General features: G+C 42.6%; 1 protein-coding gene across 1 annotated transcript in view; it reads right to left on the bottom strand.

Moving 5' to 3' along the window:
• Window positions 1-14,216, bottom strand: part of KCNH5 (potassium voltage-gated channel subfamily H member 5) — a 151,390-nt gene that overhangs the window by 30,273 nt on the left and 106,901 nt on the right. Inside the window, exon 8 of the mRNA XM_009638013.1 lies at window positions 9,993-10,245. Coding sequence (XP_009636308.1) covers window positions 9,993-10,245 — 253 coding nt within the window. The remainder of the gene's footprint in view (window positions 1-9,992; window positions 10,246-14,216) is intronic.

Raw genomic sequence — 14,216 nt, 5'->3', positions numbered from 1 at the left:
AAGGCTATTTCTGCATTGGTTAGTAGTGCAGCAAAACAGCTGATGCTGAGGACCTGACCTTCACCCTGAGCATTTTCAGGACTTAGGACTAGCTGTAGTCCAGTCCCATGGTCAGAATAGCTCCAAGGAGTTTAAGTGCATGAGATGTGCTCCTCTGCATCCCCCAGTTTCCTTCCCGCTGCAAGGAATCCACACCCCCAGGCAGCTGTGATGACACTGAAGCAGAAGAGGTGAGGAGGATCAGGACCTCAGATTCAAAAATCACACTCCTGACCCAACCAAAACACCAGCATGGATGCAGACTGGAGAGACACTTTCAGGTTTGGACACTACGGTTGCTCTGAGAAGAAGCAGTGGCAGCAGAAAGCACCTTGAAGCATCCAAAAGCTGCTTCTTGCTTCCTAGCTTCTTGCCAGTCTTGGGCTGGGCAAGGGCCATGGCGTGTGGTTTGTGGCTGACACCTCAAATCCTGAAGCAGAAACCATGGCACAAAGAGCATTTTTTGTTTCAGACCCCAATGATGTCCGAGCTCTTTATTTTAGCGGTTATTAAAAGGAAAGTGAAATCAATCAGTCAGTGGTGGTATTGCTATTGATTCCACGTACCTCAAGCAGCCCCTTGGTGAAGGTTAGTGATTTTACAGTTTTGGGATAAAAAAGGTAATACATTTTAATATTTCCTCTTTTAAGAACTAGTAACATTTCACTCAACACTATTTTGGGAACACAGACCAAAGTAATAATTCATCCAGCCTTATTACTTTCTGGGGTCAGAGGATCTATTTCTCTATTTCCATTTCTGCTTTAGGTATTGTATCCAGTAAAACACAGCCAACACTTCTCACGTAGAGTATAATAAAATGTGCAAGTCCTTATCTTCATTTCTGCATTTTAATTTCCTAACAAAAGTCTGCATAGCAGAATATCCTTTAGAAGGGTAATAACTGCATTCTCATTGAACTGCTTTTAAATAATTCTACATATTTTCATGCAATTAAAATTAACTACAATACAAAATACAGATGGTATAATATATAAAACAAGTTGCTTTAAAATGCTCTCCTTATCACAGAGCATTTCCCAGTAACATATCATTTATCTAATGCACGGTTTCCAAATTACCCTTTGCAGTTAATTGTCCTTGTCTATACTCACCATTCAAAACCTGGTTTACAGACATACTCAGCACAGTTACATAATTTATAGAAAATAGACCATTTCTGAAATGCACAAAATTGCTTAATGGATTTGCTCTCTGAGGTGGACACAGGACAGAATTGAGTCTTGCTTTCACCGGCTGCAGAGTGCAGTTAAAAAGACAGAATTCAATAATAGATACTATTACGATTTTCCACTGAAATGTGAGCAAAATACTTGTTTTCTTTCCAAATTTAAGGCAATACATAGCTAATATAAGCCCAGGGGTTGGAAGCAGTGGATGCTCACGCCGAAACTCTGCACAATGGTAAGTTACAGAATCCGTACCCCAACCACGGCTAAATGAAACCACCATTCATAAACTCGAGAAGATCTCCTTGTCTTCAGTCCAGCGAGGCAGGGAACAGCACCAGGTCCCTCAGAAAGGCTGGGACATGATGAACTGATCCTATTCCCTCCTCCATGAGCCATCAGTCACTGGATTTGAATGGTGAAGCTATAAGCTCCTTGTTCACTGTGGTTTATTCTCTGCAGAAAGTATAAAATCTTTGGAAGCGTTTAAGGGTTCTTGAATTTGACATTTCCCCCACGCACTTCCAAGTCTCATTTGCGTGTTACAAATATGTTAAGGAATGTACGAGGTGAAAACAAACCCCATCAGATTCTCCAAAACAACGTGCCTTTTCTCATAAATACAGAGATTAATGTGCTATACTTCGTCCCTATTAACTGTAGTTCACTGAGTAGAGAGGGGTAATTATTCATTCCAGTTTAATTTTACATGGCGCCACTAAATGGAAAAAACCTTTCAGAGTTGCAACAGAGGATGTAACTGGTAGGTCTGGAAGGCCAGCACGCAGAGGCACGCGGGCGTTGTACGCTTGCATGACATGTGCACGCCTCCGGGGAAAGCCCGGGGCTGGGCTGGGAACACAGAGGCACTCGGGGCTGATGCAGCCTGCAGACTTTCCAAAGCCTCTCTCTGGAGATTTCTTGGTGTTACCTCCTAAATCTGCACTGCCTTGAGTCCTGAGCAGTTTTAGTACCCCTCCTGAATGGAGGCAAAGCTCTGGGAAGTCCTCCTCATGGCGGGGTGGGGTGGGGTGGGGTGTGGGCTAGGTGACCTTAAAAGGTCCTTTCCAGCCCAAACTACTCTATGATTCGGTGATACCTATGTGTCCTGGTTTCTGCTGGGACAGAATTAATTTTCTCCCTAGTAGCTGGCATAGTGCTGTGTCTTGGATTTAGTACTAGAAGAATGTTGATAACGCACTGATGGTTTAGGTGTTGCTGAGTAGTGCTTAGACTGGCCAAGGACTTCTCAGCTCTCAGCTCTGCCAGGGGCACAAGAAGCTGGGAGGGGGCACAGCCAGGACAGCTGACCCCAACTGGCCAAAGGGATATTCCATACCATATGATGTCCTGCTCAGTATATAAATTGGGTGAAGAAGAAGGAAGGGGGGGACATTGGGGGCAATGGCATTTGTCTTCCCAAGCCACTGTTACGTGTGATGGAGCCCTGCTGTCCTGGAGATGGCTGAACACCTGCCTGCCCATGGGAAGTGGTGAATGAATTCCTTGCTTTGCTTTGCTTGCGTGCACAGCCTTTGCTTTCCCTATTAAACTGCCTTTGTCTCAACCCATGAGTTTTCTCACTTTTACTCTTCTGATTCTCTCCCCCGTCCCATTGTGGGGGGAGTGAGCAAGCAGCCGCGTGGGGCTGAGTTGCCAGCCAGGGTTAAACCACGACACTATGTAAAGACAAAATTTATCCTTCTCCAGATGGGGACAGAAACTGAGATAAGAAATGTCCTAGCAGACATGAGAACTTGATGAGGCCTTTGGGATATAATTTGGGCAGACAGTGAAAGAATAAATTCTTGGTGGAAAACAGTACTGAGGAAAAACAGGTAAAAGGGACCAAGACTTCTTCTTGGCGATAAGGTGCTTTTCTGTGCTGTGTAGTCTTAGTTAATAAGCCAGCTACCCTTCCCCCCCACTTTAAAACACCTCCAAAGTCCCATCAGTCACACTAGCAAAAGCCAGATGTGATGAATAATGCAGGCTTTCCACCACGATATGCTCAAATCTTCTGTTGCTTATGAAAAGCAAAGCCTGATTTTGTTGCAGAATCAGTAAAACCGTATCGTGTAGAGAAAATGTTCATCTAATCAGCTCAGGTACCAATAGCCATGAAGCAATGGCAGCATGCACCGAGGTGGAGATCAGCAGCCAATTATCAAGTCCCTGCAGCCATAATTACATATACGGGTATGTATATTCATACAAGGACATCTGCCTGTGTCTATACATCTGCAGTGAACCCTTTGGCTGCAGGACAGATGGATCTCAAAATGATGCAGAAATCCAAAGAGCTTATAGGGAATCAGCTCCTGTTTCCCAGACCAGCACACAGCTCCGTGGTGGTGCAGCGAGTAGGTTAGCTCTGCAGCTCCTTGCCACGGGGCATCGGGGATGGTTGCACAGGTTTACAAAGTAACAGGATGGATTCATGCAATAAAATCCATCTGTGGCTACTAAACACAAACTATTTCCCTCTTGGTGAGGAAGACCTTAAAAAATGATTGAATGGAGGGTTGGAGAATATTCTGGGGAAGTATCACTGTTTGCTTACTTCATCTTCTTACCTTCCCCTGCACATCCACTACTGGCCATTTTTAGAGACAGGCTACTGGGCTGGCTGGATTTCTGGATTTAGGTAATACAGGTGTTTATGTCTGAGGAGGGGATCTGGAGAAGATGGGGGTGATGTAGTGGTGCAAATTCATCAGCTGCCTCCTGCCCGCTGGGACATCATTGCTTCCTGTAAGCGCAGCCTATGATGTGCAGAGATGACTGTGAGAGGGGGCTCCTTGCCTCTGGGAAGGTTTTAGCCAAAGTCTCAGCCTTTCCTACGGCATCCAGAAGGGCCAGAACTCCCTCAAAAATCAGACCAGAGCTGAGCACTGACCAGTCAGAAATCCAGCTCTGCAGGACTGCACATTACCATGTGAAAGGGCAGAAAGATGAGAAAAAACAGCATTTCTACTATTTGAAAGATTGTCAAAATAGCCAGCAAAGAAATAATAGAAGAGACTGTGCCAAAGATCCAAGCCTGTGCTGGCAAAGGTGCCTTTCTTCCAGCATTCAGGGTTGCTGCAAGAAGAGCAAAAGGTCTATACAGATACAGCCTTGCTAGAGAAGGGTTTATGGTCCCCCTATCTCTCACTTTTAGTGCAAGTCTCCTAGTACTTCATATTTTTCTAGAAGCCCCAGCTCCTGGAGACAGGATATCTCCATTTTGATTTTATACAGAAATAAGTTTCTATCCTTCCTGACTGAGGAAATAAATTTGAAAGCATGACCATTCCCACCATCTTCAAAACTCATAAGGCAAATCAGATTGCCTCAAACCGTTAGTCTGATTTAAAAGAAATACATCACATGATTTTTAAATAATGTTTCTTGCACTGCCAAGACTTCTGAGCTGCTGGGTTTGGCAGTGAAACGTGCAGGTCTAATTCAAAAACATTTCCATTCAGTGAAAGGAATCTTTCTGACATTGGAGGCTGCAGACCACATCTATAACACACCATCTGGCACTAAATTAAGATTGATGCTTCTTCTTTAACTATCATGCAGATAGAGAGGAAAATATTTTAAATTTACAAAATAATGTGAAAAATTGAATGTTCCCTTCAACACTGTCAGTAAGAACTAATAACACTTTTCAACAAGCATCAGTAGGACTAAACCCTCCATGGTACTACGTATGCCAACCCAGAGCTGCAAGACACTACTTATTCCAAGGCACATGTTTAAGAACTGCACAGTGCAGAGCAGCACGTCACATTGGCTCTCAGTTCAGTAATCCTTCAAGTATTCTGCAAAATACTTTGAGATTCAGCACTTAAAAAGCAAACTGCATCACATTAATTATTGCAGTCCTGCTAGCTGAAAAAAACCTGAACCCTTTCCTTCATGAACCGTTTTCCTCTTAGCTAATTTAGAACTTTAACTCATTGGAACAAAAGGGGCTTTTCCTATAGATGAAATAGGATACAGGCTGTTCCATAAGTTGCTACCAGGTGCACATTACTAACCTGGGGAAACTCTCACAGTTAGTCTGCCTTGGTTTTCTTCACATGAAAAAAACAAAAAAAAAGTTCAGTATAAAATATGAAGAGCTCATTTGACATAGGGGAAAATTCTGCCACCTTCATTGCACTTGAGAAGAAACGCAAGCTGCAAATAAACTAATTAAAATCACAGAATTAGCTACTAATGCCGTGAGATGGAATTGGACTGACAGTTTTTCACGTCAGGCAGTGTATCACACATGGTCAGTCTTGTCCTGCACAAAGCACGTGCCCAGTTGTATAACACGAAGGAAATTCAAAGTGTTGATGCATGGATCCCAAATACCAAATTACTAATGCCCACAGACGAGCTATGGAGCACCTGGGTCTCCGGCTCACCTAAATGGGAGCTGCTACTTGCTCAGCCTCTGAAGAACTTTCCTTGGTGTGATTTGGTAGATGACTTAATCTTTTGACCTCCAAACACATGTAAGACTAAGAGTAGAAGACTCATCCCTATTTTCAGCTGTCATACCAAATTCAAGAAGACGTGCCACTTGCACCCTTGCTTTCCTTAACTCCTCTGATACTGCATAGAATCGCCTTCCCAGACCAAACATTTGGAAAGAATTCATGAAGCAGACCTTTAAGAAGTGGAACTTTGGCTTGCCTAAAAACAATTAATCCAACAAACATCAGGTTGCACTGGGACTATATGCAGAACATGCTGAGAATTAACGTGCAACACATAAAGGCAAATAGACTTATGGGATCAGGACTCAAAGTGTGGCTGAAACACGAGCTATTAAATCTATATGCATCCTGGCTTGACTATCAAATCTGAATTCATTCAGCAGCAGCCCCCACTAGGATTTCACTGCTCAATATACTTTTATCACTATGCAGTTTGAGCAATATTTTTGATCAATTCCTACAATCAACATTTGTACATTGTGGGTCATTATTTCTCTTCTGGCAAAACAACTTCTTTAAAGCTTGTTAATCAATCTGCCTGGTTTAAGTTACTGTACAACTTACGCAGCCAGCTGTGCAAATAGCAGGAGCTGGAAAGCAGCTTCCAGAGACACTTGGTTGGCATCGCCACTTACATGAAACTCCTCGCCAGGAGCAAATTCAGGTTAATTGGGGCAGGGTGAATTGTTGGGTACCCTCTGCTAGCAGATGCCTTGTTCACATTAGCCTGGGGGGCTTCAAACCCCCCAGTCCTTCCTAAGACTTCTCCGCTGATAACACCTCCCCAGAGCAGTGGCAGTTAAATTGTTTACTCCTGCTTGAGACAGTGGAAAATTACTGACGTGACTTCTCAGGGTCACCTCGCTTTGCTAGGAAAGTCTTGATAATTAGAGACAAGACTGTTTGCCCTTCTCCATTATCCTGGCAACTGCAGATGAGTTGTGTTAAAATGACTGGATCTTGTTTTCTCCAGCCAAGCAGCACCCCATCACACCAGCTCTGCGTGCGGTGCGCTCTCTGCTACAGCAGCAGTCAGTACCTGCAGAAGGTGGGAGACCGTCCTCCAGAAATGGAGATAACTAATGAGGGGAACGTAATGGGGCACCTGGGTATCTTCATTAATGAGTCCCATAAACTGCGGATCTACAGTTGGCTTCATTCTCTTACTGTACTGATTTCTGTAATGCTGATTACTGCAGCAGCTGGGCATTTAATTACGCACAAAGGAGAACAAAACCAAACCAGGGGAGAACAAAATGCCACAGTGCTGCAAGTTGCCCTGTCAATCACTGGGTTTCACCTGCTTTTGAGCACAAGAAATGCCAAAGCTGGGGCAGTTGAGCAGGGAAAACTGCTGCTGAACAAAAAGATGGTTGTATCCCCAGCGGAGCCTGCAGAAAGCACCTGGACGGGATGCCAAATCTCTCCTGAGGACACCGTTTCAGCAGCAGGGAGACTGGATGTGCAACTCACCATGGCTGCGAGGGAAGGGAATGTGATAAGGGAAGATGGAGAAGGGGAAAAAGCAGCAACATCACAGAATGATTCATGCTGGAACCCAAGGGGGTATGAAGCTCTGCATTTCGGACAGAAGCACGAATGTAGGAGATGGAAGATCCATGTTCTTAATGCATTTTGGTGTCCCTACCTGATTCACTTTTCTAGGATATTACACTTTTAAGAAATACACCAAAACTCCCATCTGCTGGTGAGCATGGTAAAAAAAGACACACCTTCTCTCTCTTTTCAAGCAAGGCAAACAACGCTACCATATTAAATAATACTACATTATTAAGACAGTAACTGCAAAGTACCGGTCCCAAAGAAAACTTAGGAAATGGATGGCTCTGCAAGGAGCAGAGGCTGCAGACAGCAGGTCCTGCCATGCTCCTGCTCCTGTAGAGGAAATTAATGAGAACAAGTTTCCAAAGGATACGCATTGCATTTGCACTCTAGGTTACTGCTGGGGAATGGACAGACTGCTAGTGCAACCCTGTAAGTTGACTTTTCCTAGGAAACCCCATGCTTGGGAGTATTCAAGGCAGGCTACAGAGGTTCTCACATTAGGCAGAGATTTTTAAACCCGGTCTCCCCCTTAGGCAGATTCACCTTCCCTGCGCTTGAACTTCCCAAGGCAGAACAGATCGATAACAATTATGCTCTTCGCCGTCTGATCTGCAGTCGCTATTTCAGGTGCCACAGCTGCCACTATAAATGTCTTTGCGACTACATCTGGGAGAGATTTGCTTCCATAAGTGACTTTTTAGGATACGACATCTCATAATTACTCAGTTCACTATTCCGTTAAATAATCTGTCAGAGCATGAAAAAAACTCTTCAGTGTTTCGGCTAGAGGAAGCAGTTCATCTCGCTTTAAGTTACATTTACCCATTCTGCCGGTCCCTGTAGTACACACTGAGCACAGCTCTGAGTCACGGCATCGCCTGGTAGCACCCATGGCAGAATCAAAGGCACTGTCGGTAATTAAAGGTAATTCCCTTTCACTAGATATGGTTAAAGGTCTCCCTAGCCAAATGGAGAATAGCATAAGTACTAGATTTAGCATAGCTACAAGGTAGAAACAAAACGTTCTTACTGTCATTCCAAATGCACAATATTTATCGGTAAATGCAATGAAGTTTTGCATGTAATCCATTTAGTGATGGCTTCTAGTTCGGTAAATTACATATTTATTGTTTGTTTTCATTGTAATACCCAGAAAACCACTTATTTGTTTAAATGCTGCTACTTACTCTTAAAGCTTTTGTTTTTTACATAGCTGTAAGCAACTATAAGAAATTGTCGCTGGGATTAGTAAAAAAAAATGCAATTGTCTGGTGAGCTGAAATACAAGGAATATTTTACTATGGAAATTGAAGATTTAGGAACTTCCACCATAATAACTTCACATCTGAATATCGAAAGAAATTCTTACATTAAATCGCTCTTTTTAACCCCCTTAGCATATACCACAATGCAGAAAGCTGCAGCAGGTATTTCAAAAGAGCATGGATGTGCATTCTCCTGAGTTCACACTCTCCAGCCGGGAGGAGCCAGGCTATGCCCTCAGGGAGCCATCCCCATGCGCTCCCATCCACACACCGGCACATGGTTCGGTCCCACCCCGGCATAGGACACACAGAGGCTTCAACGGCAACACGTCTGGACTCTCCTTTGGCTACATGCTTGTCCTCATTGCTCCTCTCCTCCTCCTTGCTGCCAGCTGGGAAGGAGCTGAAGCCTTGATTCATGACCAGTATTACAACTCCCAAGTGTAACCCTCGCCTCCCAGCACTCGTCCCCATGAGATGCATGAGGGACCCGTGGAACCCTCTGGAGCCACCCTTAGAGGGAAGAAGCTGCACAGAGCTTCAGTGGGGTGCAAGAGGTCCCCTGGGACAAGGCTACACACTGCATTTGCCCTCAGGGAGCCACAGCTTCAGTTTAAGAGAAGGCAAATAGCAAATATTCAACAGGAGAGGAGTTCTACAATAAATGGGTCTATTTTAAACAGGCAAGACAGACTCTGGATGGTTTTCATGGAGAGCCACCAGTTCTTCCTCCACATTATTCTGCCTCTGAGGATGATTCCTGCCTCAACACTAGCGCTGACCTCTCAGTCCCACCATCTGCTACACCTTTCCCCATTCCACACAAGACAGGGAGGAGTTTGCATTAGACACTTTCCCACCCACCGCTGGCAAACCAGACACCCCAGCGGGGTGATGGAGTGATTAACCTGGAGCTCCCCCACTACTCAGGCTTCTCACCACTGTGGCTGGAGAGATGGTACATCCCTATCTCTTCGCTTAGTCAGATCACGCTACTTATTTTCTGTAAAGCCAGTTCACTACAAGTAACAATTTTGCTTCCTTGTAAAGACTGTTCGCAGGTGTTATTCTGGGCTAGAATACAGAGAAATGAAAATCCCCGTGTGAAGGTTAACGTAGAAATCCTCCTGAGAGACTAATATAAAACAATGTGCAGTTCCTCTACCAAGCGATTTAAAAGATGTCAAGCACACAGATGCCATTCTCTTCTGCTCAGAGACACTATAATTGTGACCAGTGAGCCATACCGGGCAGAAAGAGCATTCCCAATGGCATAAAATATGAAGGGTTTGCTTCTAGAGTAGTATCTCTGCAGACAAGACACACCATCTTACGACAACCGCTAGCCTCCTGTAGTCCCAGCTGATGTTAGGCAAGACTAGTTAGTATTTGAAGCTAAGCAGAAGGCAAATATATCCAAACCACTAGCATTTCAATAGAGATCACAGTACCTAAAATAGCCACCACCTCGTCGTCCTGGATGACTTCTAGGGATCCCGAGACCACAAAGCAAAGGGCATCAACACTTTCCCCAGCATGATAGATGAGGTCCCCCGGGGCGCAATGGATCGTCTGAAACTCCACAGCCAGGGCTCGCAGGCAGCCGTCACTAGCCAGCCGGAAGGCAGGGTGCTCGTTAAAAACTTTCCGGTTTAGGTGCACGCAAATATCTGCTCTCATGTCCTTTGGGCAAATTGAGAGAACCTGAATAAAAGAAAGAAGAAAAATAATCAGCTGGGAATATGACAACGGGCCACCACGCCGTTTATGAAGTTACCGGATGGATGGATCTCAAGATGCACCCAGGTGGATCTTAAGATCCATCAATCTGGTTATTTCATAAAGCTTCTGGTGGGAGTTTTATCTTGAACTGGGGTAGTCTTTTTCTACCCATCTAATGCCTTCACTGCAGTTGGTAGGGTGATGTGGAAGAAGGGACTATTCTGTTACACTGTTCTCATTCCTAAGTTTTCACACTTGTTTTCCAGAAGTGCAGGTGGCACTACTATGTCCTGTTTGTGGATATCCCTCCAGACTTGGTGCCCAGACTATCCGCCCGCTGCTACGCTCAATCCCTGCAGGAGCACAGAACGGACGCTCAGAGCTGAAGGAGCTTGAGGGCATGCAAAGATGGACCATTCGCAGTAGAAAACACCACATTTTGCTCACATCCAGAAAACCTAGTCTTCAAAAGTCTTGACGTAGATGACCACTTACCGACGCGTATCCAAACACACCTAGGGTTTAGTTTCAGTGCTGTACAGACATATAATAAGTAACCTGCCCTGAAGGGCTTACAGACTAGAAAATCCAAAGAGCCTGAGATTAGAGCAAGAGAAAGTATTATGAAACCTTATGAAAAGTAAAGTAAAGGTGAGTGAAAAACTGTCCTGTGAACATGAAGATGTCTTCATAGTGGATCAATTAAATAAGACCTTCAATTAATTTCTTACCTTAAATAGCTTTCCCTATTGAAATAGTAACACAAACACACCTGAAGAAAGAAAGTGAAAACCTGTGGGTCTTGTTAGGTTTGTAAACTGCGTGTTTAATATTTGCACATCCTCCTTAACACATGAACATCCGTATAAACCTAAAATGCATGGTAACTAATTACACTGAGAAACATATAAAACCTTTTAAAGTTTTCCTAGGACAAATAATAGAAAAGAGCATGATGATTAAGAGCACTCTGGAAGCCTTGTATAAAGAAGACTGCGGATCAATAGTACTGATTAATTTCTCATTGCGTGGAATAAATCTGGCAGCTTGCTCTGCAGATAGTGTGAGAGACAGGGACATTGGGTCAATGTGTTGACTACCATGAATATTAGCAAACAGAGTGAGACTTTGATAACCCTGACTAAGCTTGGAGGCAGTCAGTCATGTTAATATTGAAGTAAAGCTGTGATTTTGATTTCTGTTTAATGTAGAAGAGGTATAGAACATATTATTGTGAAATATTACTAAAGGTCCTAAAGCAGGGAATGGGAAAATAGTAAACAATTTCTAGTTTAACAATAACATTTAGTCCCCTTCTTATTTCAATAGATCAAAGTTCCTATGCAGTCAAAAATATAATGAATGCAAAAAGGTGAAGTTGAAGTTATTCCCCTGTCCTCTGTACTATGAAAGTCTGAGGCTAGAAAGGGCTACTGCAAGCATCTGCACTAGCCTCTTGCACTCATAATTTTCATATCAATCACACAATACCTGATAAAATTATAGCCTAGAAGGCCTTAATTTAATGTTTTCAAATCATATAGGGTAGTTGTTCCAATGGACAGCTACTCTCTCTTTTAAAACATGTGCTGTTTCTGAACTTTTTTTTTTTTAAATTTTCAGCCAACAGATCTCATCATTCGCTCAGATAAAAGACCTGCAATCATCTGAAATCTCTTCCACATGTACGTGTTCGTAGAATATGACCAGGTCATCTCTCGATCTCATCTTGAACAAACAAGAGAGATGATGCTTCTTGTGCCTAACACTATGAAGCATAGTAGCTCTTTGGAAACTTCCCCATAGAATGAGGTTTTCTCACTTACAACCACCTTCACAGATCTACCAGGTAATTAGTTTTTATTTGATTCAACACAGGATAAGTCAATTTGGCTTAATGCTATTTTTCTGTAACAAAATGTTGCACAGAACACGTTAAGAAACCCTGCATAAATCTGTTTTATCATAAAAATTAATAATAAACACATATGACAAGACATATTCTCCATAAACCATCATTTCCATTAATAATAATGTCTTGCCTGAGTCACTGTTGAGCATATCACGTATCAAATTTCCATAATTTTATTAGGGGCAAATGTCAATTTTACAAACTAATACCTACCTGAGTCATTCCATTTACCATTAGAAATATGGGCACATCTTAGTTTTCCCAGTAAAAAAAAAAAATTACTTTTAAGAGCCCTACTTTTGGATCAAACAGAAAGCTCGTCTTTATTATAAAAAAATAGAAACATGCCATTTTCTTCTTCTTGATATCAATTTAGTGAAAAATTCTGCTTTCTTTCTATCATGATTGATGATTTTTAACATTTTTATCTACTCTTGGGTCTAAACCGTGGTTAGAAGTTTTTTACGTCCCTTTAATACTTTCAGTAATGTAAGTGCTTTTGACGTAACAAGGCCATGAGCTAGGAATTCTCTAAACACTGCTCTTAAGAAAAACACGTGTATTCATACATGACTGATTTCCAAATTTTATCTTTTAAGCTTCCAAACTGCAGGAGAAATTGGTTAAACTACTGCAGAGGTTGTTACTGTAAGATTTGGACATGTTCTGGGACCCTTTGTTTTTCAGAGTGCGCGTTAATTCTGTCCCGCAAGAATAAAAGCCAACTGGATGTAAAGCAGCATATTGTTTCCTCACAAATACAGAGTTAAATTCAGAGTATTAAAAGTGAGCACTCAAAGCGTTACTCTTTTTATAGACACAAAAAACATACCTATCATCCCACACTGTAATATGAAGAGACGGAAAAAATTCCATTGCACAGAAAAAGCCAGCCTTAGAAAGCATAATTCAGGAATTTTCTGATGCCATGACAAAGCGATTCTGCTAATGACATATTACTGTATGGAGATACATGGAGATATCACTTATCAACTAGTACAGCAGTAAATGAGCAATGATCCAAGAGTTAGCCAGGAACAAATATTCTTTACTTCAGTTTTCTTGTCTGCTGTGCTGCAAGTACTGAGAACAGAGAATGAAACAGATGACAACTAGAAGAAATACTTAGTATTAAAAGATTTGGCAAAGGAGCTTTGACTGGTAAAGATAAATTTGGAGATACGTAGAGGGAAAAAAGAGCAAAAATAGACAATCTCAATATTTAGCTCTGTGTTTACTGTATGCTCCAAGCACAGGACTTCCTGAGCTCCAACCTGACTTTGCAGCACTTCTTTTTGTATTTACAAATACCAGCATCATGAATTCAGGAGTCTCACAGATGCCACCAGCTCCTCTCTTAGCTGTACTGCAGAAAGGGGTTGGTGGTGTCACAGATTACTGTATGCAGTAATTTTCCCCCTTCCAAAGAAGACACATAATGTGATATAGGATCACACAGAAGCATTTGGAAGCTGATGATACATAGTCTGAAGATCCTGAGAGCAGAAAATGAGAAAATGAGCACTTCAAATTCAGATGAATATTCTTCTGAAAATGATCCCTTATTGATAATACAAGACTTCAACATTCTTATCGTGCAATGCTCTTACTGACATCTCAGCATTTTTAAGGCAGCATGCAACTAAAAAGATACAAACTAGTGGCAACATGGTTGTCCGTGAGTCCATCTGCTGTGCAAATGTACACACATTGGGGTAAAAGAGGAATTCAGTTTAAGGGAGAGGATATCCTGTAATGCTCAATCTACTGTTTCACAGTTAGGGAAATGCCTCCAACAATTCACACCAGCAGAACCAAAGTTCAGCTGGGACATGTGTCCTAGCCTGTGTATTCTTTCAGCAGCGTATTAAAAACCACCAAGACAGATTTCTGAAGAGGAAATTTCCTTAGAGATTCCAAGACCTTTCTCAGTGAAACCTGTAGTTTATAAGCAAGGCAGGATATTAAGGTTGCTGACTGCAATGCCGTACTAACTGACGGGTTTGGAGCACAGGACTTGGAGCAGGCAGTCTGCAGGGAC

Source organism: Egretta garzetta, unplaced genomic scaffold, assembly GCF_000687185.1.
Source record: "Egretta garzetta isolate BGI_Z169 unplaced genomic scaffold, ASM68718v1 scaffold95, whole genome shotgun sequence".
Lineage (NCBI taxonomy): Eukaryota > Metazoa > Chordata > Aves > Pelecaniformes > Ardeidae > Egretta > Egretta garzetta.
This window is presented reverse-complemented; position numbering and strand designations above follow the sequence as displayed.